The sequence below is a fragment of the Callionymus lyra genome, chromosome 13 (genome assembly GCF_982586985.1).
Source record: "Callionymus lyra chromosome 13, fCalLyr1.hap1.1, whole genome shotgun sequence".
Classification (NCBI taxonomy): Eukaryota; Metazoa; Chordata; class Actinopteri; order Syngnathiformes; family Callionymidae; genus Callionymus; species Callionymus lyra.
In genome coordinates, this window is record NC_141830.1 from 7,539,778 (window position 1) to 7,553,594 (window position 13,817).

The window sequence follows — 13,817 nt, forward strand, 5'->3', positions numbered from 1 at the left end:
CGTAAAACTACAGAGCGTGGCGGAGTAATACTACGGAGACTAAGTCAAATTTTGGGGCTCCGTGAACAACGTGAAATGGATCCCAGGTCAGTAAACACAAGCAGAATTTAAACAAAAGGTGTATTGTGGAATCTTGAGAAAATAATTTGAAGTGTGAGTAAAGTCTGAAAAATGGTCTTCAGGACGAGTCCAGGTCATACAAACACACACTTTCAAGTCCACTCTTGTTTAATTGAGGGCGATGAACTGTTTTGTAACTTAAACCCCAAGAATGTCTGTGTCAGAGATGCCGAGCTCCGATAAACCAGATAAATTGGCTCCGACGCTCGAGCGAGTTTCAGTGTCTCGACTCACAAACCGGCTACATTAGAGCCAGGAGTGTGTGTGCGGGTTCTGGTCGCCGGGTTTAACCACATATCTCCTCCGACCAGATCCTAAAGATACAGCGAGTGTTGTGTAAATAACATCCATCACCGGGAAAATCAGAGCGCTCCACATGTTGTAATTACATGGAAGAGGAGGAGGAGGAGGACGAGCCCCCCAGCTATCATACGCTCTCATCAACCACGTGTCACATGGCAACCTTGTTTGAGAAGGAAACAACAGATACGAAAGAGAGTTTTTTTTAATCGTCATCAGACACAGGAGTCAGTGGAGGAATGTGTAATTACACGGACTGTGTTGCACGTGTCGGAACAAGAGGCTCTTCTCGGGCTGGTAATTACAACTCTTTCTTCTTACCCGTCAGAGTGAGCGCTCTCTCCGGGGTGTCGCCGGGCATCACAGCCTGAGGTACGCCACCTGAAGACACACAAGGGCAACATCGCAACGGTTAAACTTCTCAGCCACGTAAAAAAAACCCGTTATTAAGAGACGTCCAAAAACAGAGGAGAAGAAGCAGCTCCATCCTTCCATCTGCTGGTTTTAAAAGCTGCAGACGGCAGATGAGACTCCACCGAGGGTTCGGCGCCGCGATGATGGATGAGGGCATCTGCCTCACACTCAAGGCCTCGTCCTCAGCGCGCCAACGCCTGCTCAGCACTCACCGGTAATTCATAGCAATGATAACAAAACGTCACGTAGCCATGAGGAGAAGAATTGTTGGAGTCAATTCTGGAGTGAATCGCAGGAGGAGTGGTGGGTTTTGTGAGCGGCAGCTGTTCATCTGGAAATGTGTGCGAAAGTACGAGACGTTATGACTTGAAATGTTGGCAGCGGTCGACACCTGGAGATCACCAAACATGGTCTGCAGCTGTGGTTCATCGCCAGGTTGGTTAGAAAAGGTTTCTCGAATCCACTCAGTACATCTGGTAGTTAATATATGAAGATATATCAGTGTCATCAGAATATTGAATCATGGAATTTAACATTTTAAACCTATTTTTTAATGATTCAATTCAATCATTTCTATATTAATAATTTTAAAAACAGTTTTTCTAAATTCAATATTTACATTTCAACCATAGCCTTATAAATTCAGTGTTGTTTGACGGCACTATTATCGATATCAACATATCATTTTGAATTTAAAAGGGTAGGGATTAAAAAATACATATATTTAGAAAATGTATTTTTAATAAAATTATTCAAAAAGAAAATGATTTCATAAAATTCTTTATTATTAAAGTATACAGGAAAAAAAATGCAATTTTTCAATATAGTAATTATTGAAATCAATTACTTTTATACATTTAATAATTATATTTAATAAAATAAATGTTTGTATGCCACTGATGTACTTTCACAGAGATATTTTGATAGCAGTATTACACAGATGTAAATTAAATTTAAGAGGCTATGGATAAAGAACACTGGGAATAAAAGATTGTGACTCCGATAAAAATGTATTTGTTAAATAATTGAATATGAATATCAAACCCTATGTGTTAAAAAAAACCCATTAATTTAGAAAAAAACTAAATTTTTCTTTCAATTATTGAATAAATAAAAAATCAATTACTTGATATATAAATTATTCAATAAAATGATTCGATAAAAACCCTGTTATTCAACAATTTATATACTGAAAGCTTGAATTACTGAACAAAAGCACATTTAACCTTTCAATATTAAAAAATGAATTAAATTAAATTAAATTATACAAAAAAATGTAAATATTATTTCAACCACTCAATATTTCAGTTGGCACAGATATACTTCCATATTCTAGATTATAGAATTTTTGAAAAAATATACATTTTAAATTATGCCACACAATCAAGATGTTTTGCATTAAAAAACAATTAATGGAATTTTGACTTTATTTAGAGACAAAAACAGATAATTATCATTACTTGGCTTCATTTCAATAACATAATAATAACACAGGGAAGATGAACTATAATAGACGACTAAAAAAATATCTATAAATCCCACGTGTCAAACTGGGTAAAGTTAATTTGTTGACCGATTAAGAAGTGTTTTAGATAAGAAAGGGAACAAGGTCTACACTTATACAGTGACTTCCAAAGATAGCAAAGATTTGTTTGTGAAAAGATAATCAAGATAGATTAAGTTGTGGCGGCACAGAAGCGGGAAGCGAGTACTATTCCAGTGGTGACGTCAGAGTGTGTACACGTGTCAATGAATCCCAGGTTGGAGTATATTTGTAACATTTTCTAAATCCCTACTAGGAAAAAACAGATTTAAAATTTTAAGTCCCACAACCTGTCGGCAGCGAGAAGGAAGGGGAGACACTGACAGCAGGTCCGCCCAGAACACGGGGCGCTCGCTGACGTACGTGTCTTTGATCTTAATGAAACTCCAGCGAGGAAAATACATCCCTGAGAACCATGTGCGAGCGAAACATCAGTTGGAGATTATTGGTATTAGCAGCTTTTCCACTCCTCGTCGCCAGAAGGAAGACAGTTGAACATGCGTGTATAACTTAACGTTTTCTGAGGTGTGTTTTAAGTAAGTAAGTAAGTAATATTTATTTATATAGCGCTTTTCCAGACCAGGGTCACAAAGCGCTTTAACAATCAAAACAATACTCAAAAAAGTATATATTTTAAGATCAAGATGATACTGAGAACAACACAGGAGTTCCAGAAAATCAAGGAAAAGCCTGAACAAATAGAAACGTCTTAAGATGTTTCTTAAAGGAGTCAGTAGATCATCAAGCGCAAAGAGAGAGGAAGATCGTTCCAAAGCTTAGGAGCAACAGTCTGGAAGGATTTCTCTCCTCTGGTCCTGAAGCGTGTTCAGGAACCATCAGTAGATTCTGATCCACAGACCTCAGAGCCCGAGCTGGGGTGTAAGGCTGGATCAGATCAGTGATGTAAGGAGGAGCCTGACCATGAATAGATCTGAAAGTAAGAACCAGAATATTAAAGTTGATCCTGAAAGAAACTGGAAGCCATTGAAGAGTTTTAAGGATCGGAGAAATGTGAGTTCTTCTACTAGAGCGAGTTAGAATTCTCGCTGCAGAGTTCTGAATCAACTGCAGGCGAGACACATCCTTCTTGTTAAGACATGAAAACAAACTGTTACAATAGTCCAGACGAGAAGAAACAAACGCATGGATTATAAGATCCAGATCATGTTCCGACAACATTTTCCTAAGTTTGGAGATTTTTCTCAGTTGAAGGAAACAGTTTCTGGACAGTTTTAAGTGCCCTTCTTAGATGAAGCCATTGAAATTGTGTGTATTGACAATAATCCGATATGTATCAAGGTACAAGGTCAACAATACAATATATTGAGATGTATTGTGATACTGAAGGAACAAAGATATATTTGTAGCTCGAAAAGCGCTATATAAATAAATATTACTTACTTACTTACTTAGTATTGTCCGAGTACTTGACTTTGCAGACTTTACAGATTTGTTTTGAAACCAAAATATGTTATCAGTCTCACAGGATTTTTCTTTGTTCCTTTAGCTGCAGAGGACTATTGAATGCTGCCATCTAGCGGCCACAAATCTAATTGTAGCACAAAAATGAACAAACGATGTGAATATTTGAATGTTAATCGTAAATTTAAAAAAATTATATTTAAAGATAATAAAACAAAAACAGTTTGTTGCTGTCGAATAAAATATTGTGAAAAAAAATATGTAAATTTAAAAACAAAAATAAAAATAATAATAAAAAAATAAAAATAAAAACGCAAAATATATAATATTTTCTAACACCCCTGATAAATACATATTTTAAATTGTTACAAATGTTTACTCTTGACCCCTGCTTGTTTTCACATGATCAAATGTGGCCCCTCATGTAAAAAGCTTGGACACCCCTGGTTTAAAGAAGAAAGTAGCTTTGAAACAAACACAGAGAAGTCAGAGTTGAACATGCAAAGGTATTCATCAGGAGTAGAAATGATTTTATCGGAGGGACAGGAGATGTGGGAGGAAAAAAGGGGAAATGAAGGACAAACATTGTTAGAATAAGAAGCACTGGAGTGAAGCATTGTCAAAACATGAAGAGGACCCCTGTGACGCCCGGTAGACAAAGAACAAGACCGTCAGTGAAGCCTCACTTCGGTGTCACAACGGTAAGCTGCCATTTTCAGTCCTGAATGCCTGTTGAAAACCGAGCTACGACCCCCTTGGCTTTGGTCACCGACGTCTCGTGCTACCGAGGCTATAATGTCAGGCTCCCCCCTGAGAGCCCATTAGCCAGCTGATGGTCGCTCATAATGCTTGGAGCTCAGCCCAGAGTGTAATTTCCATCTCATCCAAGCACAGGCCACACTAGATAGTCGGCTACTTTGGTATCATGAATACATTAGACACACAGATCGCTTCGGTACACTTTCTAGAGCCAGGATCTCACATAGTTTGCAAAAGTTAAAATTTAAAGTAGCCGTTTGTTTTTATTTTACAATCTAATGAAAGATGAATGTTTTCAAAAGTTCTATAAATTTGGTATAATTATTATTATTACATTTAAGATGGACTAAGCATCGAATATTTTCTCACGCCTTTGTTTTAAGGGTGAGAGAAAAAAAAAACCAGACTAGACGAACTTGATATATTCTTTCAGTTCTGCTCATGGGTCTTAAGTAAGGGGAGAGTCAAAATGGCCGATAAGGGATAAATAATTAAAGCAGTTTCTTTACTGTGGAAGTAAAGAAAAAAAGTAGATTTGAACGCAATCTTCTCTGGGTCCACCAGACCTTTTCTGAGGCTCTATCTGCGAGTTTAAATCTCTTTAAAAAGAAAACATTTATAACAAAATAACAAAAGTTTGTTGTATGTTGTTGTAAGTTGTATGTGATGCTTACACTCTTAACTAGAAATATCAATGGGTTTTTACTTTCTATTAGTCTTTTACTGTGTTTTACCTCAATATTTGAATATGTGGTTTACATTTGTAAATGGTATGCATGTTGTTTTACCATTGTTCTGTTTTTTTTAAATATATTGTGTTATTTTTTCAATGACTGACTGTTAGTTTTTATGTAAAGCAACTTGACAGTTGCAGGGAGGAGATCATTGGAGAAGCTACTGTCCATTAAGCAAGATGACATATTCCTCTGAACACTGTCATCAGTGAGAAGAGAAGCAGATAGAACATGAATGCTCCTCCCATGATGCAACACTAATAGACTCAGGGACTCGTTCGTTCCTCGTGCTATTAGATTGTTTAATTCCGAGTTTGGGGGCAGGAGTGAAGTGAAAAGATGATTCTATGTAAATTTTTCTATTCTTTTTTCTTTGATCTACATTCTTTATCTTTAGATTGTGTCATCCTGCACTTTCTTTTTATTGAACTTTGTTCCTTTTCTTCATGCTCTTCAGAAGAAATACATTTTATTTAAAATATTTCTCCTCTGGAATCAGCAGCAGGTTTTTAAAAAACCATCGACTGGACATACGGCGACACTTGGCAGCTGAAGATATGAAAAAAAAGCTTGGGAGACATTCAACTTAGACCATATGCATCTCAATACAATCGTTCCAAAACCACAATGAAAGAGGCTTAAGGTTGTTCAGTCTCTTCTGAATATGCTCGATGATGTCATGTTCACGGTACGATGGAGGCCTAACAGGCTTTTAAACAAAGGTATTGTCAAATGGATAATGGTTCAACGATATGGTTTCCAAATCGATTCAGCAAGACTGCAATAGCGAGAGGCTGTTGAATCACAGAATTCCAAATAAAATCGTTGAAAGAATTCCAGGAACATGGTAGCTTTATGTTGCGTCATTTATTCATCATTTACAACATTTCTAAAGCTCTTGGGAATCCAGAAGAAGAAATTATGTAGGAAAAAAAACTTCTATTCCTAAGTATTCAAATTTTGGGGAAAAAACTAAAACAAAATTGGATCAAAGCAAGAATGTTTCAAACCTGCTGACCATATATATATATATATATATATATATATGTCTTTGTGAGGGATGGTTCTTTGAATTTCAATAACCAAACTGTTTATTTTAGCTCTACAATGCTGATTCATACATTGTAAAAGGCTAATAACTCGGGTAAATCATTTTCGACTCACCCTCATCGTCGGCTAAGGGTTGGGATTATATTCAGATTAATCCGTTTCTGGTTTAGAGTTATAGACAAAAATGTATGTTCATTTTAATGTAGCGACTGGAGCTCAGTTGTCTTCGTCTTTATCTTCGTCCCAAAAGACACTTAAAAACATCCAAATACTTTGTCTGTCTGGCTCGTCTGTAAGGTACCGTTTGTAGTGAAGCCTCAAGATGAGGAATTGTTCCAAAATACCTCTTAGTTAGTCTTTATTTTTGAAGTTTGTTTTAACAGAAACTCACAGTCTCACAGTTCCAGCTACAATTGTATACTCATTGAAACACACGTGTCTTAAAGATTTACGCTGATCATCGGCTGATGTCCTTGGATCTTCCGCTAAAAACGAGCCTAAAATAAAGAGATCTATTTAATTTTTTTCTGAACTATTTCTAATGTCGAGGCTTCAATCCAAGAAGGACGTTACAGACGAACAGTATGAGGGTATTTAGGTGTTTTTAAGTGTCTTTTTGGACGAAGATGAAGACAACTGGGCACCAGTTACCACATTAGCATAGACATACAGTTTTGTTCATAACTCTAAAAAGAACAGATTATTCTGAAAATAATCTCAACCCTTTGTGAGTGGAAAATGAGTTAAATTTGAATTTTGGGCAAACTACCACTTTTGTAATGGCCTCGTGAAGTTTCCATGTAAAGTGTTCAGCGAGTGAGTCGGCGTTAGTTGAAGTGACATGTCGTCGCCGCGGGACTGAGGAGAAGATTAATGAGAGGGTGAGGTGAAGTGAAACAAGAAGGGCTGGGCGGGTGTTCTCTTGACTATAAAGTGACAGTAACACTGAAAGCTGGTGATTCTTCAAACTCCATTAAACTGAGCGGCAAAACACAGAGACACCCAGGACGACAGTCGGCGTTCTGCACGGAGCTCAATAAACGCTTGTGTGTTTGTTGTGCGAGCTTTCATCTTCGGTCAACACCGACACTTATTGTGGATCTGAATATGCAATTACTGCTTCACTTTCCACGCAACGTTTTGACACCTCTTCCACTAAAAAAGCGTGGGTCTCTGTAGAAAAACGTCTTCCAGCGCAGTGGCATATGTGAAGATCAATACAAGATTGTGACATTAAGAGAGTTTAAGTGCATCTCTCATATCGGAAAGAGCATAAACAGCCACTTACATGAGCATCACTGGTAACACTATACTAGTACAATGGAGGAAGTGTTTGAGTGTGTATATTCATCACCCCCCACTGCTCCACCCTCCCCCTGGAACGGCTTCGATGTGCGCAAGAAGGAAAAGTAAGTATCTAGGATTACATTAAAGTAGTGACAGGAAGCATGATACGTCACTTAAATATGATTCGTTTGAACTAGGGCTGCACGATATATCGAAAAAATATGGATATCGCGATTTTGGCACGTGCGATATGCATTCCAAAAACGTGTGCGATAATTAATATAATTTTTTATTGTACAAATCAAGCATTTCCTAAATGCACACTTTGACCAAATCTCTGTCACGTTCTGTAAAGATGTCAATTTGTACTTCTATGTCTCGTTGTCGTTTACGTCTCCGTCTGTCTGTCAGCTTTGCGTCGCAGCTTGTTGGCTCGGTTGCTATGGCGACGCGTCTTGCTGGCGTGCTGACTTAGCTCAGTATATATTATATATATATTATCAGGAAGTAAGACTAACTTATGAGCGGTACTCAAACACTAGTGATCCAGTCACTCGTCTCTTTCAACCCCCTTTGCTAAAGCAACATATTGTTAGTACTTTACATCTTGTCTCAGTTGTTTTTTCGGCGTTTTTTATAAAATCGCGGAACTTCAAACAAGTGTAAACCTGTCCGTCTTCTCCGTATGTTAAGTTGTTAGCGTCAGGTCATTTATAAACTGTTATGTGTGCGTGTACAAGGCGGTGGGATTTATTATTGATTTGGTGATATCGCGACACGCCGGCGGCTCCTCTCTGATGTCGCTCAGTTTTGTGGGAAACCGATGCAAGTCTAGTATATTTTTCGTTTTCCTTCTCTAAACCCCAGGACTACCCCTACAGTACTCGCTCCTGTGTGCGGCTACATGTGCAATTTTTTTTTTTTAGGTAAAAATATAATGCATTAACATCAATATCACAATGTTTGTCTGACATGTTTGTTGACATGGTTCTACACACAGAAAGAGACACAATCTTCAACATTCATATCAAAAGATCGGATCATAGAAAACACATTTTTAATGGGTGGTAAAAGTTGGTAAAAATGTCTCTCTGTATGCATTTATATATATATATAAGATAGTAAAGGTGGGAACTTGTACCATCTCACGGTTTCAATTTGATTCTGATTTCCTGAGGGCCACGGATTTACGATACAGAACGATTTTGTATATAACGATTGTCTCCGTTTGTATTTCATTTTTTTAATAATATTCAAAATTAAAATATTAATATAAAAATGGTGAATTGAAAAGATGCATTTGACCGGAAAGTTTTTGCACATATTCTTTAAAATAGTAGAGCAGGGGTGGGAAAATAAATTTCCTCAGGGCCCATATTATTCAGTACATTGTGACTGTTCTAAGGGGCCGTGAAGCGAAAAGAAAGAACAAACAAACAAAAAAGAATAAATAAAAGTATTTAGTTTTAATCTAATTGTATATTATTCTTTTTTTTAAATTAAAAACATTACCAAATAAATAACAGAGAGGAAAAAAACCCCAAAAGAAATAAAAAATTACCAAGATCTTTAACAAGTTACATGTAGAGCTGTACTAGTAATAAAATTGTTTGATAGCTATATTTGTATCTTTTTTTGAGTTAGTATTTTAGCTCAAGGATGTATTTATACCGTGTCAAGTTTAATTTCAGTTTTTATATCTAAATATCTTTTCATACCAATATTTCTCAAAATAAATGAAATATATTTATATACATACACCTTTTCCCCCTTGACCGTTGCTGTGTCTCAAATTGCATACTAGCGTACTAAAAGTAAAGTATTTTTAGTGCGTTAGTGCGTCTCAATTCTTAGTATGCGAAATTTAGTGCGCCATGCACACTAAATTGGCGTACTAACACGCCGACAAAACTGAGCATGGTTCGATGGACACTAAACACCCTAAACAGCCGCCATCTTAGTGACGTTTTAAACGGAAGTTACGTCATATATAAATGCATATATATTCATATACTTACAGGTGCATTTTCCGCAGCAGTAGAAGGATAAACACGTATTCGCTGCTGATACCAGCTTAAATATCTTGTGATTATTTAGATTCTCATATTTTTTCTTTATTTATTTTTCCAAACTTGCAAAACGTGCTGCCAGCAGGTGTCGATAGCGTTCAAACAGCTGCTTGAAACATCGTTAAATAGAAGTAGAAGAAGAAGCTGTCGCGTCATTTCCTGTTAGTGTGTAGCAGCAGAGTTTGATTTGAGACAAACTATCTGTGGAGAATTTGCGTACTAGATAGTACGTACACTAAACATACTAACTTCTAGCATACTAAGAGTAGTATGCGATTTGAGACACAGCACGTGTGATAAACAGCTATGGCCGTCGGTCTGCTCATACATGTGGGTCGGCCTCGGAGCACAAATGTGCTAAATCGACTTGCAATCAGTAGGTCATGAGTTCAATTCCCTTCTCCTTTGTTGATGCCACACATTTTCCTCGAGGCACTCCGGTGAAATTTCTCTGCTTGATTTGAAGAGCTTAATAGAGTGAGAAACCTCAAACAACTTAGTCACTTAAAAGTGCATTAAGGATGAGACCAACGAAAGCGCGACGCGAACAGATCACTGCCCTCACTGAAGGCTGTGAACGTACAAGCGAGAGGAAAAAACAAAACAGTGACAGATCAATTTTAAGAAACATTATTAACCTTCATAAATCTTATCGAAGGTGGCAGACCAGTGGATGTAACAAGACGAAGAGAAGATATTCTAAATTCATATTTTATAATAAGAATGGCTTTTGTTGGCATTTGCAGTCGTGACTCAACCGTGGCAGCATTAGGAGGATGTCGGCTGTCAAACTGATGTCTTGTTATCGTGCCGTTTTTCCCTTTATATTTTCAAATCCATTCATTTTTAATAGCTTGTATGAAGGCAGAATTGATCAACACAAGCAAAGAATTTTACAAAACAGATAATTCTGTTTAATTTAATTGTTTAATTTCATATTGTTTATGTTTTAAGGAAATAAAAATACATGTAAAATGAATATAGATATATTCCCTACAAACATTTTAGATTTTGGGCATCAAATATATTCTAGAAATATCATGAAATAGGTTATAGTTCTCTCAGGATTAAGCAGCAACTGGGTGAAAACACAAACATCCTACCGATAGAAAAGTAAAGTGGGTGGAAATAGACGTGAGGAGGAAGGCGAGCCTTTGTGAGCCGCTCGACATAATTACCCCATCGTGTTCGTAAAAGCCACAAAGAACAGTTGTCAGCAATGTTTCCGCCTCCTGTTTTCTAGTGAGAGGGATTTCCTTGACAACTTGTGCTAAATGTACACATTTACAGAAATCACAGGTGAAAAGGAGCTTGAAATAAGGCTGACAAAAGTAAAAAATCACTCGTTCCCTCGAGCAAACGTAGAAACTTGAAAGCTCTGAATCATGAAATTAATACCTGGCATTAAAAGGGTTGAGGTGTAGAGAACAGCGATGGCTAAAAGGTTGATATCAAAGAGTAAGTGAACGCTGTTGGCGATAACAGATCATGCTCAGCTGCTCACGATGATGAGTATTGAGCTGCAGCGATCACGCTTTTACCATTCTTTATTTTATTCATCATTGAGTTTGTTATTATTAAATACAATTTAAAAATATACTAGATTTAATTGAATAATGATCGTCCTCTTGTTTTTGGTCTTTGTCTAATTTCAGGCATCTTAAAAAATACACTTATCTTTAGTAAATATAAAGATAAACCGATTGATTTACATTCTTTTTGAAAATATCATTACGACATTATTTGTATTTTTTCACAATACTATATAATCGACAGCACTGTATAAATTTTTATTTCAATCATATGTAATTCTGAAGGAGAGTTACTTATGGTTAACAGTGCGTTTAAAATAAAATAATTCAATTTCGTATTGAAAACAATTAAAAATAAACAATTACATTTTAACATTCAAATGTTTACGGTGTGCACTTTTGTGTTTCAATTAAACTTGTGGCCTGTAGATGGCAGCAGTCATTACGTCCTCCGCAGCTAAAGTAGCAATAACGTCCTGCGAGATCCCAAAGATGACTGAGGACGAGAGGATACAGTCGACTCAAGCAGCGTTTAAAGCTGATGTTTGGACATATTTTGGTTTCAAAACAAATGAAAGCATTTACGACTTCGTCATGTGGTCTGTAAATTCTGCAACACCCGAGTCAAGTACTCGACAATACTAGAAATACACCCTTGTTACTTCAGTATCACTATATATTGTATTGTTGCAGTTAAAAAAATATGGGACATCACTGACTGATTTTGATGCAAGAATAATTATCTGTAAAAAGAAATATGTGGGGAAAAGGCGGGAAAACTTTCGTTTTTGATCCAGTTCAAGAATAAGGTGAGACGCTTTACAATCCAGCACATGGAACCCATGACATGTCTCACCTTGTAAGACCGCATGCAGCGCATAGATGCTGGAAGTGTGTTGTTGCTGTCGTCCATCACTTGCTGCAGCTCCTCGCACACCTTGGGTAGCAGCACCACAGGATGTCCGATAGCTTTGTCCTCCCAGCTGCCTACAATGCTGCAGACACACAAAGAGCAGGAGTGATTTATAGCGACTGCCGCGGCGGTACATGTCCCGATGATGCTGTGAATGAGCTGGAAACTTTTAATGAATCGCAGGGGAACAAAAAGTTGCAACTTATGCACTTTTTTATCGTTATCGGACGAGAAGATACTGTCAGAGGCCGAGTATTTGGCCCGTAATCTCTCTTCACGACAATTTGATCCTTTATTTTGCAGGATCCATTTTTCCTGAACTCCACTGGAAACAAGAAAACGCTCCAAAGAAAAGCAAAGAAAGAAACAAGATAATAACTTAATAGACTTTTCCTTATTTTGCTATTTACTTGCAATCGTTATTATTAATAAGTAAGAATACTCTACTAGATTAGTTTGAATATGGTATTAGAGTCATGATCAATTATCAGGTTTAGAAAAATATATATACTGTATATGTACTGTAATACTGTATGTATTTAGGACACAAAAATATTGCTTAAACTTAAATAATTCCATAATTTTTGTCACGATACTGTATCCATATTCAAAATCACGGATATTCACAGAGTTTGTTCATTTTTGTGTTGAAATTAAACTCCATTTAGACAGTGAGATCCCACGATAACTGCCATAACTGAGGACGAGAGGATACAGTCGACTGTTTGAACATATTTCGGTTTCAAAACAAATGAAACCTTATTTTGCTATTCCCTTGCAATAATCATTATTAATAAATAATAATATTATACTAGATACGTTTGAATATGGTATTAGATTCATTTCAACTATGCACTTCATAACACAACCTTTTCAGGTTAATAAGTAAAAAGAAAATGATTCAAAATCCTTAATTTATTATCATCAGATTTTCACTAAAAGTTGAAGAAAAATAGAAAAGAAATCAAAGGAAAAATGCATTTGTAAATGTATTGTGGAAGCCTTACTGCAAAAGAGAAAGAAAAATAATAAAATGATAAAACATATTCTCTGAATAATTTCTGAAATGCTAGCTTCTGAGTTCAGTTTGGTAAAAACACTTTTCTCTCCCGATATTGCAAAAGCTGAGTAAGATTGATCTTTTCTTTGGTGTCTTCCTCCCATTATCTTGAGGGGGCAGGGGGCAGCAAATTCAGGAAGGAGACCCAGACTTTCCTATCCCCGGTACATCCATCCAGTTCTTCACCGGGGGAACTCAAGGTGTTACCAGGCCAGCTGAGACACTTAAAAAGTCTAGGGTGTACTGAGTCGCCCCCATTTGTTCTCCTACAGGCGGGACATGTATTGAAGACCTCATCAGCTCCATTTCAAGCCTCTCCCAGATGGTTACGCTTCCATCTGATCTAATCTAGCTGAGGTAGAAAACTCATTCTGGTCTATTGTACCTGCGAGCTTTTGCCTTTTTTGTTCAGTTACTAAAGCATCAATAAAGTTTATCTATCATCTATATTAGTGCCATCAGAATATTGAACCGTACATTTTTTAATGAAGCTAAAAATAGTGTAATTCAGTCATTTCTGTATTGAAATGTTGATTAAAAAAACAATTAAATATGAACACTTTATTTTTACACATAGAGCTTGACAATCATTCAAAATAAACGTAAATAATAAA

General features: G+C 36.6%; 1 protein-coding gene across 2 annotated transcripts in view; it reads right to left on the minus strand.

Moving 5' to 3' along the window:
* Nucleotides 1–13,817, minus strand: part of ube3d (ubiquitin protein ligase E3D) — a 72,365-nt gene that overhangs the window by 38,121 nt on the left and 20,427 nt on the right. Inside the window, exons 9-10 of one of the 2 annotated variants that reach the window (XM_087805362.1) lie at nt 12,087–12,225; nt 742–801 (exon numbers count right to left, since the gene is read on the minus strand). In XM_087805362.1, the coding sequence (XP_087661488.1) occupies nt 781–801; nt 12,087–12,225 (160 nt within the window). In that variant the 3' untranslated portion in view covers nt 742–780. Of the gene's footprint in view, nt 1–607; nt 802–12,086; nt 12,226–13,817 lie in introns of those variants that run through there. The other variant, XM_087805361.1, reaches the window with a different exon arrangement.